This window comes from Vulpes vulpes, chromosome 14 (assembly GCF_048418805.1).
Source record: "Vulpes vulpes isolate BD-2025 chromosome 14, VulVul3, whole genome shotgun sequence".
In the NCBI taxonomy this organism is placed as follows: Eukaryota; Metazoa; Chordata; class Mammalia; order Carnivora; family Canidae; genus Vulpes; species Vulpes vulpes.
Window position 1 is genome coordinate 120,521,360 of NC_132793.1, and position 13,938 is coordinate 120,535,297.

At 34.7% G+C, this 13,938-nt stretch overlaps 1 protein-coding gene across 4 annotated transcripts in view; it reads right to left on the bottom strand.

Moving 5' to 3' along the window:
• N4BP2 (NEDD4 binding protein 2) overlaps positions 1-13,938 on the bottom strand; it is a 91,128-nt gene that overhangs the window by 58,961 nt on the left and 18,229 nt on the right. For 3 of the 4 annotated variants that reach the window (XR_011997195.1, XR_011997194.1, XM_072737851.1), the window contains exons 3-4: positions 5,205-5,544; positions 172-1,318 (exon numbers count right to left, since the gene is read on the bottom strand). Coding sequence is in view for 2 of the 4 variants with exons in the window: in XM_072737851.1 (XP_072593952.1) it covers positions 172-1,318; positions 5,205-5,430 (1,373 nt within the window). In the remaining 2 variants the exon portion in view is untranslated. The remainder of the gene's footprint in view (positions 1-171; positions 1,319-5,204; positions 5,545-13,938) is intronic. The other variant, XM_025997929.2, reaches the window with a different exon arrangement.

A 13,938-nucleotide genomic window follows, 5' to 3' on the forward strand; every position in this document is an offset into this window, starting at 1 on the left:
TGGAGAAAAGAATGCTGATATTAGCTACAAAGAAAAAAATAGTAAAAAGAAAAGATCTTAGCGGTTACTAACATCTCTATTAAACAAAAGGATTTCACATGTTCATATTCTCCATCATAAATGTTCAGGTTCAAGTATTATACTTTTTAAAAACTCAATTAAACCTCATACCTTGCCAAAAAAGATTTTCCTGATCCTGGAAGCCCTCTGAGGAGAACAAGAACTAGTCCAACATAAGATGATGTCTTCTTTCTTACGACCTGAGAAACTGGGGTTTCTTGTACTTGATAAGCACTTGTTCCCTCTTTATTTCTCCATACCTTTGTTGGGGAAGTGTGAGAAATAACTGGAGGGGGAAACGTGTAGCTGACCGGTCTCCAGTGCGTAGCGGTGGTTACAACAGGAGCTACAAAGCCATGATTTCCTTGAAAGAGGTCAAAAGCAGGAATCATTGGATTCCACATTGGTGGAGGTGGAGGAGGAGGCAGCAGCAGAGGGAGAGGGGTAAGTACAGGACAGTAATTCACATCTTTCCCCTTTGACGGAAGTTCAGCATGTTTATGTGGTTTGAAACTGAATTCTTCAGAAGGTACAAATGCATCGGGGACAGAGGCAGATTTCTGATCCTCACTTGTACCTAGTAAATCAAGCCCCAAATTTTGCGCAGTAAGGCTTAAAGGAGCCTGAGGTTCACTGGCATCCAAATCTACAGGGGCTTGAGAGAACGGAGTCTCAACACACTCAGATTCTAAAAGCTCTTTCTGCCTTTGACTGAGATTGTTACTACTCACCATAGTGTCATTTGCTACATTTAAAGAACTACTGAGAAGAGGATCTTCCAATGCCAATACGTCATCCTTTATAAAATTTTTGGACTCATCAGAAACAGAATGTGAAATTAAGGTGTTTGAACTTAATGCAGAGGCAGAATTCTCTAAATTTTCACTGTCCAAATCCATATTCTGTGTAGAAAGAATGGGAGTCATATTACTTGAATCTGAATTTATAAATGCACTCGGGTCACTAAAACTATTAACACCTTGCAAAGGCAAAAATGAGTATACTTGGTCATCAGGAGAAGAGTTCAATTTCTCAAAAGCATTCTGTATTAAGGAATCCAAGTCTTCAGTTAGCTGCATGTCCAAAAATGAATCCATTTTTGAATCTTCCCTCTCTTCTTCAGGAGTATATTTTTCCATTATTTCACGTCCCACAGCACTTACTTGGTTCTCGGAGGCAACAAAGCTTTTTGAAGATGATTCTTCTACCTTGGCATCAGTGGCAGATAATTCTAATAGACAATCCATTGCATTTTCAACTGTACAAGAAGAGCAATATTTGTATTCAATATTCAATAGTATTCAATAGTTGTATTGAAAACAGTAAATAAAATCCATGAAAAATTATACTTTTTGTACTGAATGGAATACAGAAATTTATAAATATTCAACTCATTTTTTAATTAACATTTTACTAATACACAAGTCTGTATCAATGTAAAGTTTGAATGATGGAGTCATGCAATGATGTTACTATCAGACAAACTATAATAAACTAGGATAATAGGGATCCCTGGGTGGCGCAGCAGTTTGGCGCCTGCCTTTGGCCCAGGCCACGATCCTGGAGACCTGGGATCGAATCCCACATCGGGCTCCCGGTGCATGGAGCCTGCTTCTCCCTCTATGTCTCTGCCTCTCTCTCTCTCTGTGACTATCATAAATAAATAAATAAATAAAATTTAAAAAGAAATAAATAAATAAACTAGGATAATAAACTGCCACCAAGTAGACAATTCCTGATAAATGTAAGTAAAACAGAATAATATCTATAAACTATAAGTATCTATAATTGCATATATTATGGTTACTTATAAAGACCCAAACACCAAAAAATAAAAATTAAAAATCTTTTAAAAGACCCAAAAATCCGTTAATTTATTCAAAATTTAGCTATTGCCCATCTTTTTAAAAATTAAGCATTTTTAAGTACTCTCCTGTAAATCTGATTTGTTTATATAGTTTATGCAATGAATTTCATTTAATACCAAAAAAAGCTATTAGCATGTATTACGTTCAGACATACTTTGTTCAAAGTAAATAAGACATAGTTTTTACTACACTTACGGGATTTTTTGCAGTCTAACAGAGGCAATTAAAGATAATTAAATTAGAAGACAATTACATTATAATATAATATAGATTAAATAATGCATACTTTTAGTAATACACAAATGCCATAGCAGCCTTATAAGAGAATAAGGAAGATTCCACATAGGGTAATATGTGATCTGGGACTTGAAGATTAAGAAGAAACTTGTCAGACAAAGAAGGGAAAGGGAAAGCCAATCTTGAAAACACAAAGCATGTTTAAGGTATTAAGAGAAGTTGGTTGGAATGTGTGTACACAGTAGTATGGTAATAAAAGGAGACAAAACTGGAAAAAAGAGCAAGTGGAACTGGCAAGAGTGCTATATGTCATGGTAGGACATACCAATTTTACCTTCTAGGGAAACTACCTGTCACCAAATTTGAGCTAGGCACTTTGTATGTATCACCTCAAAGAGCCCTCAAATAATACTGTGAGGTATAGTATTTCTAGCAAATAGATGAAGAAAATGAAGTTCGAAAAGTACATTAACTTAACCCAAGTCACACATATATTAAGTGACAGAGCCAGGACTGGTATGTCTGACTCCAATGCTGAGCTCTTTCTGTCCTAACACAAATACAGAATTAGAATTGTTAGGCATTTGAAGTTTGGAGTTTTGCTTATTTCTGTGCTTTGTTTTGTTTTAAGGAAAATAAATAGGGAAAGGAAGCACAGCACAGGAGTAACAGCTCTGGTCTGGACTCAGAAAACCAAACTTCAATCCCTACTTGCTGGCTATGACCCTTTGAACAAATTACTGAACTTTCCAAAGCCTTGATTTTCTCATGTGCAATATGGGGATAATAAAAGTACCTACCTCATAGGGTTGTTGTGAGGATTAAATGAGATAATCCATGAAAATGTGCTGTGCACAAGGACTGGCACCTAGTAAGCACCCAATTAATGTTCCCTTAAGAAGAAAAACAAAGAAGGATTGGAGGGACAAGCCTGGCAAAGATACCAGTTAGGAGATTATAGCAATAGTACAAAGGTTAGAAGCCCTATACTTGGGGGGGGGGGGGGGGGGGGGGCGGGGAGGAAGCAAGCACACAAGCAAACATAAGTATTTCTATGAAGAAAATTTATATAATAGAAAAACCCCAAGATCAACCCAAAAAAATTAACATGTATATAATAAAAAACAGTATTAAGTAAAAATAAGCAAAAGATCATGATATGTATATATATATATATATATATATATATATGTATGTATATATATATATATCACAAAAGAAAAGTCTTTACACAGAGTGTTGGAAAAAATTAAACCAATGATATAAAACAAAAAATACATGAATAAACAATTCACACAAGAACATAAAAATCAATAAACAACCATCTACAAAAATGCTCAATAACCTTGTTTATTTAAAGGAAAAAAAAAGGAAAAAGCAAAATTTTATTCCTATTAAAATCTTTAATACTAAATGCTGAAAGGGCACACCTCTCTGGTAGGCAATTTACGGGTATGTTTCCAAGAACTGAAAACTGTTCTTACCTTGTGACATACGAAAATAAAACGTTGGAACTAAGAAAAAAAGCCAAAAGAAGGGAAAGATGATTTGTACCAAGATGTCCTCTGCTGTATTAATTATTCATGAAAAACTTATATATAATTTAAAAATCAGAGCACAATTAAGTGGGATATTAGAAAGCTATTAAAAATAAATACAAAGATCACAGCAACACTGAAAAAAATGCTTATGTTAGGTTTAAAAAGCAGAATATGTAGTTTCATTAACACTATTTATTCAGACTACTCAAAATATCAGTATTTATAAATAAGGTGTAGAGAAGATCCTGGAAAAGAAAAATGTTTTCTGTTAGGATGTAAGGGTAATATATTTTTCTTGTCGTTCCTCATTACTAGGTTAGTATATGTGAAACAAATTTTAAACACCTCAACAACAGGAAATAAAAAAGTAGTACATAAAAAAAAGTCATACATAAAACTATACAGTATCATTTTTGAGCATAATGTGGACTGCTGAAAACTGTTTTTTTGCACACATAACAGGATAGTTAATATATTCTCCTCACAGTCCATGTAATGAATAAAAATGAATTTTCATGCATTAGCAAAACTTCTCCAATCTAGAAAAATTTTATCTTATACTAATCATGGCCAATAGTAACACTAAGCATCAATATTTAATTTACTCAGTCAACTTTGAAAGTTTGTCTGTCAACATACTTCTAATCAATTTATTATGTTATTAATAATACTAAATTGAAAACTTAACCAAAAAAAAACAAAAAAATCCCTCAGTTCTTACCAAAAAAAGTCCTATGAGGTACATACTACTATTTTTCTCATTAAAGATAAGAAAACAGACCCAGAGAGGTTAAGTAGCGGAACTGGAAATCTAACCCAAGTTTCCTGACTCCAAAGCCAGTATTGTGAAACACTACTCTATAATATCAACTTCTAATCAGCTCTCATTCCCACAATTACAATGATCTTTTCACTCAATAAATATTTACTGAGGTCCTGTATGAATCATTTGTTATTTTAGGGACTGGGGATACAGCAGTAAAAACTTTATAAAATCTGTTTTTATGGAGCTTACATCTTAAGACAGCAGTCCTCAATTGGGGATGATTCTGGTCCCCCAGGGACATATGACAATAGGTGGACACATTTTTAATTGCCACAACAGGCTACTGAAGGTTGCTACTGTCAACTAGAGAGTATAGGCCAGGGATGCTGCTAAACATCCTATGATTCACAGGAAAGCCACTCACAACAAGGAATCATCTGGTCCAAAATGTTAATAGTGCCAACCTGTTCTAGAGGGAAGATAAAAAGAAATAAAACACATAATGTAGTATCTATACATATATCTTACACCTAGAACTGTGTATTTCTTGAGAGCAGAAAAAACTGCTTTCTTCTCATAACACAATACCAACTTAGTACCTTGCCCATAGCAGGTGCTCGATAAATTAACAAAAGAGAAATATGGCAGTTGTTTTTCTATATTACTACTGGCAGTAAAGTACATGAAGGCTTCTTATACTATGCAAAGGGTTCAAACTAAACTTTTTCTCACCTTTGAAATCACATTCAGAAAGCATCAAATACACTACATCGGGGTCCAGATCAGAAAACATCTCTGAGATACTGGTGAAGAGTTCCTCCCGATCAACTTTTGTCTCACACATGGAAGGAAGAGTAGTGGGTGGCTCCTCACGACTAGCCACACTGGATACAACTTCCTGAGAGCTTGCAGTCTTCCGAAAAGGATTTCCCCCAAGATTTTTCTTTCTCCTTGGCATTCTGACTTCCAAAACTAAAATGTTCCCCTTTTCTTATTTAAGATGTTTGATATTTAAGTCATACCTCAAAGAAAACACGGTTAAATATCTTGTACAATCCAGCAGTAATAGGACCTAAAATAGAAAGCAAGTAAAAACACTCAGACTATATAGTTGTATTTCCATTTCTAAGATCGGAATGACATCTTTATTTAACACTACGGAAGTACCATCAACTCTGATAGCAAAGCCAAAAAGCAGTAAGACAACCTCTTACACTTTCTCCAAAATATTCAAGTTTTGCCAGGATTGAACATGTTAAAAGATTAAGATATTAACAAATAAAATGAATTTTCACAACAGTGAGCACACTGTTTCAATGTCATTATTTCATTTTTAAAAACAGTATTCATAAATGACAATGCCTACTGAGCACATACATTTGGATGTCTAATAGGCATCATAAACTTAACATGTCCAAAACTGAGCTCCTGATCACCTCCTCCACATCCGCTCTTCCCAGTCTTTCCCATCTCAATTAATGCAGCTCTGTTCTTCCAAATGCTCAACTCAAAAATCTCAGAATAATTCCTAACTCCTCTCATCCCACATCCAACCACTAAACAAATTTTGTCAATGCAACCCTCAAAATGTATCCAGAATATGACCTTACCTCACTATCTCACTGCTACCACAGCCTGTCGCCTGAATTAAGTTCCCAAATCAATCTCCCTTCAGTCTCTCTCTATATGTAGGCACAGCGATCAGAGTGACTCAGTTATAAACTATAGGTCAGATCACATGTATCTTCTGTTTAACTATCTACTGACTTCCCATCTCACGCAGAACCCTTAAAATGGCCTATAACCCAGACATGTGTTACTTCTGTACTGTCATCCCTAAACCTCTTTCCCTTGCTCAGTGTCATTCTAGCCACACCTTACCTCCTTGTTCTTCAAACACACCAGCCACACTCCCCCATGGGAAACTTTACATTTGGCTCCCTCTTCCTAAACTACTGCTCTCTCAGGTATAAAGTCTATTTCCTCAACACCTTGCTATCATTACTCAAATGTCACCCACTCCAGAAGCCAGTCTCCAACACCACTTATCCTTCTTCCCTTACTTGAATTTTCTCAGAAGTCTTATCTTCTAACACGGTATATGTTTTATTTGTTTTTATTGTATTTACTACCCATATTCAAGTACAGTATAAGTAAGCTCCACAAGGGCAGGGACTCATTGATCTAGAGAACCTCAGATAGTCTACTTGCTTTTCTCCACTTAGATGTATCTAATAAACATTTCAAATTTAACATATCCCAAAAGAAATGTCTGATAATCTCCCCAAAATCTGCTCTAACCATTTGGTCTGGCAACTGTTCTCATTCACTCATATTCCAGGGGCCTAAATGCTTTTTCTGCTTCCAACTCTTGTCTCCTGCAGTCTATTTTCAACACATGAGCCAGAATGATCTATGTACAACAACATACAACATACATACATACAACAACACACAAGTCAGAAAGAATCAAAGTCTTCTCTATGTCACTCAGTGAAAGCTCAAATTCTTACAGTGGCCCACCTCCCTGCTGGCCTTTGATATACTCTCCCCCAGAATCCTTCAAACCTTTATTCAAGTGTCACAATCAATGATTTCTTCCTTGATTATCCAATTTAAAATCATGTCCCCCACTCCCTCTGCCCCAATCTCCTTTTCCTCTAACCACCCATTGCCCTTAACACCCATACTATAAAATTTACCTTTTAATTAAATTTACTGTGTCATAGCTCTCTCCATCTTCCAGAACTGCACTGTCAATATGGCAGCCACCAGCCACATGTGCCTATTTAAATTTAAATTAATTTAAATTAAATTATACCTTTCTCTATTAATAGCACGTAAAGTAGAATTTGGAGGAGGAAAAAAAAATGCCAGAGACAGAGAAGGACATTATGTAATCATAAGGGACAGAGCACCAAGAGGACACAGCAACCCTAAATGTGTGTGTGTGTGTACCAAACAAAAGAGCTACTAAATAAGTGAAGCAGAAGCTGACAGAATTGAAATGAGAAACAAATTGACAATTCTAGAAATTTCAAACCCCCGTTCTCAACAATTGATAGAATTGATAAACAAAGAAGATAAACAAGAATATAAAACACAGTAATACCATCAATTAAGAATAATCAACCTTTATAGAACACTCTACCCAACAGCAGCAGAATACATTATTTTCAAGTGCCCACCAAATAGGTACCAGAAAAAGACCATATCCTAGGCTTTAAAACAAATCCCAACAAACTTAAAAGAAGCGAAATCATATAATGTATTCTCTGACCAGAATGGAATCAAACTAGAAATCAATTAACAGAAAGATAACCGATAAAGCTCCAAACATTGAAACTTATGCAATATACTAAATAATCCATGAGTCAAAAAGAAAGTCTCAAGAAAAATTTAAAAATACATTGAAATGAATGAAAATATACCATATCACAATTTACAGGACACAGCTAAAGCAGCAATGGTGGAAATTTATAGCAAATTTATACCCAAATGCATACAACAAGAGAAAAAGTCTCAAATCAATAATCTAAGCCCTCACCACAATTACCAAGAAAAAGAAAAGCAAAACCAATCCAAAGCTAACAAAAGGAAGGGAATAACAAAGACAAGAGCAGGACCAAATGAAACTGAAAACAGAAAAGCAAAAAAGAAGAATCAGTGAAACAAACTAATAGTTCTTTAAAAATAAAAATGACAAACATCTAACACAACTGACAAAAGAGAGAAGACACATATTACCAGTATCAGGAATGAATAAAGGGTTATCACTACAGAACCTTGTATGCTGAAAACTATACAACACTGATGAAAGAAATCAAAGATCTAAATAAATGAAAAGGCACAGCATGTTCGTGGACTAGAAGACTGAACATAGTAAACATAGTTTTCCCCAAATTGACAAACAGTACTCCTATCAAAACCCCAGCAAGATTTTCTCTGGATATGGACAAGATTATTCTAAAATTAAATGGAAAGACAAGGGAACTAGAATAACTAAAACGATTTTGAAAGAGAGGAATCGTCAACTTCAATTTCAAGATTTGTTATGTCACTATACTAAACAAGACTGTATGGTATCAGTAGAGGAACAGACATATAGATCTGGAAACAGATTATAGATCTGGAAACAGAACAGAATATACCAGAAATAAACCAACATAAATATGCCCAACTGACTTTTGCCAAAATTGCAAAAGCAATTTAACGGAGAAAAGATAGTCTTTTCAACAAATGAAACTGCAGCAGTGAACATCCACAGCTTAAAAAAAATAAACCTTGACCTCAGTCTTGTACTTTGTAGAAAAATTAACTCAAAATGGATCAAGAACGTATTAAGTCCATAAAACTATAAACATCTTAGAAAAAAAAAAAAAAACAGGAGAAAATCTCCAGGACCTAGAGCTAAACAAAAATACTACAAGTATGATCCATAAAAGGAAAAACAGATAAACTGTACTTCATCAAAATTAAACATTTTGCTTTGTGAAAGATCTTGTTAAGAACATGAAAAGACAAGTTACAGACTAAAGAAAATATCTGCATACCATATATCCAACAAAGGACTAATATCTGCAATATATAAAGAACTTATCAAAACTCCACAGTAAGAACCAAACAATTCAATAAGAATATGCGCAAAAAGCGAAACTCCAAAAGGATATACAAATGACAAACAGGTACATAAAAGATGTTCAAAATCATTAGGTATTAAATACAAATTAAAACTATGTACAATATGGGATCCCTGGGTGGCGCAGCAGTTTGGCGCCTGCCTTTGGCCCGGGGCGCGCTCCTGGAGACCTGGGATCGAATCCCACATCGGGGTCCCGGTGCAGGGAGCCTGCTTCTCCCTCTGCCTCTTTCTCTGCCTCTCTCTCTCTCTGTGTGACTATCATAAATAAATAAAATTTAAAAAAAAAAACTATGTACAATATGATATTACTTCCACATCTATCAAAGTAGCTATCATAAAAACTAACGACCACACAAAATGCTGGCAAGGATAACGAGAAACTAGATGATTCATATGCTCTGCTGGGAACATAAAATAGTACAGCCACTTTGGAAAAAGTTTGGCAGTTTCTTTTAAAAACTAAACAAGCAACATCATACAACAATTCAGCAATTGCATGTCTAGATATTATTTACCTAAGAGAAATGAAAAATATGTTCACCCAAAAACCTATACACTAAGTTTATACCAGCTTTATTCATTATAGTTAAAAATTAGAGAACAATTCAACTGTCCTTCAATGGGTGAATGGGTTAAACAAATTATGATATTTCCATTCCATGAACTACTAGTTAGCAATAAAAAGGAACAAACTGGGACGCCTGTGTGGCTCAGCGGTTGAGCGTCTGCCTTCAGCTCAGAGTGTGGTCCTGGAGTCCCCGGGATTGAGTCCCACACTGGGCTCCCTGCATGGAGCCTGCTTCTCCCTCTGCCTATGTCTCTGCCTCTCTCTCTGTGTCTCTCATGAATAAATAAATAAAATCTTTTTTAAAAAAAAGAATTATTGAATCATTATATTATATACCTGAAACTAATATAATACTGTATGTTAATTATACTTGAATTTTAAAAACATCTTTTAAGGGAAAAATATAGTTTTAGAGATCTTAAGCAATCAAAAATTTCTGGTACCTTCTCTCATATTCATTTCTAAGTACAAGCCATTCTAAATTAAAATAAGTGAAAAAGAAGCCCAGAAAGGCTCTGATTTTTCCCTGGTTATGATTTATGTTGTTCTTTTTATGTTAGATATTAAATTATTTTCCAAAAGGGAGCTTGGGTGGCTCAGGTCAAGATCCCCAGGGATCGAGCCCCAGGACAGGCTCCTTGCTCAGCAGGGAGCCTGCTTCTCCCTCTCCCTCTGCCCCTCCCTATTGCTCGTGCTCTTTCTGCCTCAATAAGTTAATAAAATCTTTAAAAATAAATCAACAGTTTTCCCAAAAAAAGTAAAAACTGCTCTTACCTAAATCACCATTGATGTACATGTAAATGATAAAAGGCAATGATAAAATTCACCAGGAGAAAAAAAAGAAAAAGAAAAAAAAGAAAAAAAAAAAAAAATTCACCAGGAAGATGTAGTAATTCTACAATTCTAAGTTTGTATTCAATTTGTAAAACTGCTCTCTCCATTAACTATTAGAAAAAGGGTCACCCCCAACAAAACAGAGAAAAAAAGAAGGGCGAACAATAAGGACACAAAGACCTGAGCCATGTCATAAATAACTTAGCTTAGTATCTATATAACACTGGACCCAATAACCACAGAATACACTTTATTTTCAAGTACACATGGAATTCTACTAAGAAATAGTATCTAAACTATAAGTAGAAAACACAATTGTCTGAAAATTAAGAAATATACTTCTATACTTGAGTCAAAGAAGAATTCTACTATATTAGTGAAATGCTAACATCAATTTAATATATAATTAAGGGGAGCCTGAGTGGCTCAGTCAGTTAGGCATCTAACTCTTGATTTCGGGTCAGATGGTGATTTCAGGGTTTGTGTGGTCGAACCTCAGGTCCGGCTCTGCACTCAGTTCTGAGTCTGCTTGTCCCTCCCTCTCCCTTTGCCCTTCCCTCCTCCACAAGTGCTCTCCAGATAAATAAAATCTTTTATTAAAAATAATGAAAAATTTTAAAATAAAGTAATTAATAGTAATAGAAAATATTTTAACCAAATAAATATATCCAAACTGTGAGATACAACTAAAGTCATGCACAGAAAAAGATGCATACAAAAACATATATTAGAAAAAAAGAAAGGCTGAAAAATCAACTATCTAAGCATTCAATAAGCAGTTAGGGGAAAAAAAAAAACAGTGAATCACCCCAAAGAAATTAGAAAGGAAATAACAAACAGCAAATACAAAATAGAAAACAAATACATAGTAAAGGGTATCAACAACATCAAAAGATGGTTCTTTGAAACTTAAAGTAGTTTAAAAAAAAAAAACTATTAAAAATAACAAATCCTTGGCAAGAGTGACTAAAAAATGTGAGAGAAGACACAAATTACCAATCACAAATAAAAAGGGAACATCATTATGAAATCCACACATTTAAAAGAGATAAAATGAAAAATTTTATGCCAATAAATTTTAAACTTTAAATGGAATACACATTTTTTAAAAATGCACATCATACCACATCTGAAATAATAAGATGTTAGTCCTTTATCTATTAAAGAAATAGAATCTATAATTTAAAGCCTTCCCATAAAGAAAACCCTAGGGTCTAGGTGGCTTCATAAGTAAATTCCACTAAGTAATCTCTAATACCAACCTTACATAAACTCTTTCAGAGACTAGTTAAAAGAAAAAACATTTCACAACTCATTTTATGAGGTCAACCCAACCCAGATACCAAAACCTTACAAGGATATTAAAAGAAAAAAATTACAGGCTTATTTCACTCATGAAAATAGATGTAAAACTCCCAAGCAAAATATTAGAGCAGGAATATATAAATTATGATATGTTATTAAAAAATCCAAAAATTGTATTGGTTACTTATAAAAATAATATATCATAACTTGAATTTATTTTTTGATTATAAAGTTGTTTTAATATTTGAAAATTGGGACACCTGGGTGGCTCAGCAGTTGAGTACCTGCCTTTGACTCAGGGCGTGATCCTGGAGTCCCAGGATCGAGTCCCACATCGGGCTTCCTGCATGGAGCCTGCTTATCCCTCCACCTATGTCTCTGCCTCTCTCTCTCTCTCTCTGTCTCTCATGAATAAATAAATAAAATATTAAAATAATATTTGAAAATTAACCAATGCAGTACCTGACATTACCAAAATAAAGAAAAATCATATAATCAATTCAATATATGCAGAAAAACTATTTGAAAAAAGTCAACATCCACTCATGATAAAAACTCTACACACACTAGAAACAGAAGGGAATAAAGAAAGGCATTTACAAAACACACACACACACACACACACATACAAACCCATCATACGTAATTATGAAATGCTAAGTTTACTCTCTGTAATCAGAAATAAGACAAAATGACTGCCATCACCATTTCTATTCTACAGTACTACATTGTACCAGAGATCACAGCCAGCATGTTAAGACTTGCAACGGAAATAAAAGTTAAGGATTGGAAAAAAAGAAATAGAACTATCATTATTCACAGGCAATACAACTGAGTGCATATAAAATCCAAAAGAATCTACAGATTATCCTTTAGATTACCCAGGTAATTTAGTAAGAGTGCTGGACTGCTTTTCTCTCCACTAGCAGTTAGAAATTTAAAAATTAAATCTAAAGGTCTAGACCTATCAGCAGTATTTACACAGCTCGTAAATCCCTCCCTCAAAGAACACCCTAAGGACATTACCTTCTAAGAACAGGGCCACTATCAGAATTTTCTTACTATTCAACTTGGGAAAATGTTGTGTTCCAGGGCTTAGCCCTAGGTTCTCCTTTTCCCACTTCTTTGGTGACCTCACCTAGTCTTATGGTTTTAAACATTAACAAAATGCTAATAATTTACATCCCCAAGCTGCACCTCTTCCCTGACCTCAGACACACATCAAACTACCCACTAAATATCTCCACTTTGTGTATCTAAATAGACATCTCAAACCTAAGTCAAAGGTTTGCTTTAAAGCCTCCAGAACCTCTGCATTTCATATAGAGTAAAAATCAAAGTTCTTAAAATGGCCTAGTTAAGATAGTAAACAGTCTGGTTCCCTAATAACTCTTTCAAATCCTTTCTTGCTACTCTCCCTCTTGTTCTTTCTTAAATTCACCCAGTATTCTCCTGCTTCACTGTCCTTATATTTAATTCATAGCCTAAAATGTACTCTCCACAGATACCTTAATGACTCACTCCTTACAAGACTTTACTTATGGCACCTTTGCAGAGAGGTTTCCCCTAACCATCTAATGTAAAACTGCACATATACGTTCTCTCCATCTCCCTTTCATTATTTTTTTTCTCCAAAGAAATTATCATTCTATAATTTTGATGTTTATTTTGTTTAAAATCTGTTTACCCTGACACTAGAAAGTAAACTCTTTGAAGACAAAGGTTTGGTGGGATCCCTGGGTGGCTCAGTGGTTTAGCGTCTGCCTTTGGCCCAGGGCGTGATACTGGAGTCCCAGGATCGAGTCCCACATCAGGCTCCCTGCATGGATCTTGCTTCTCCCTCTGCCTGTGTCTCTGCCTCTCTGTGTCTCATGAATAAATAAATATTTTTAAAAATAAAAAAATAAAAACAAAAAGAAGACAAAGGTTTTTGGCAATTCTGTTCACTCCTGCATTGCCCTCACTAAATTAAATAATAAGTACCAAAATTATATACTAATACCAAAACAATGTCTAGCACATAGTAGCACTAAATAAATTTCTGCTAGATAAATGAAGGATTAAGGTAAGAAAAAAGAAATAAAAACAGGAAAGCAATAGGTACAGAATTCTAAAAC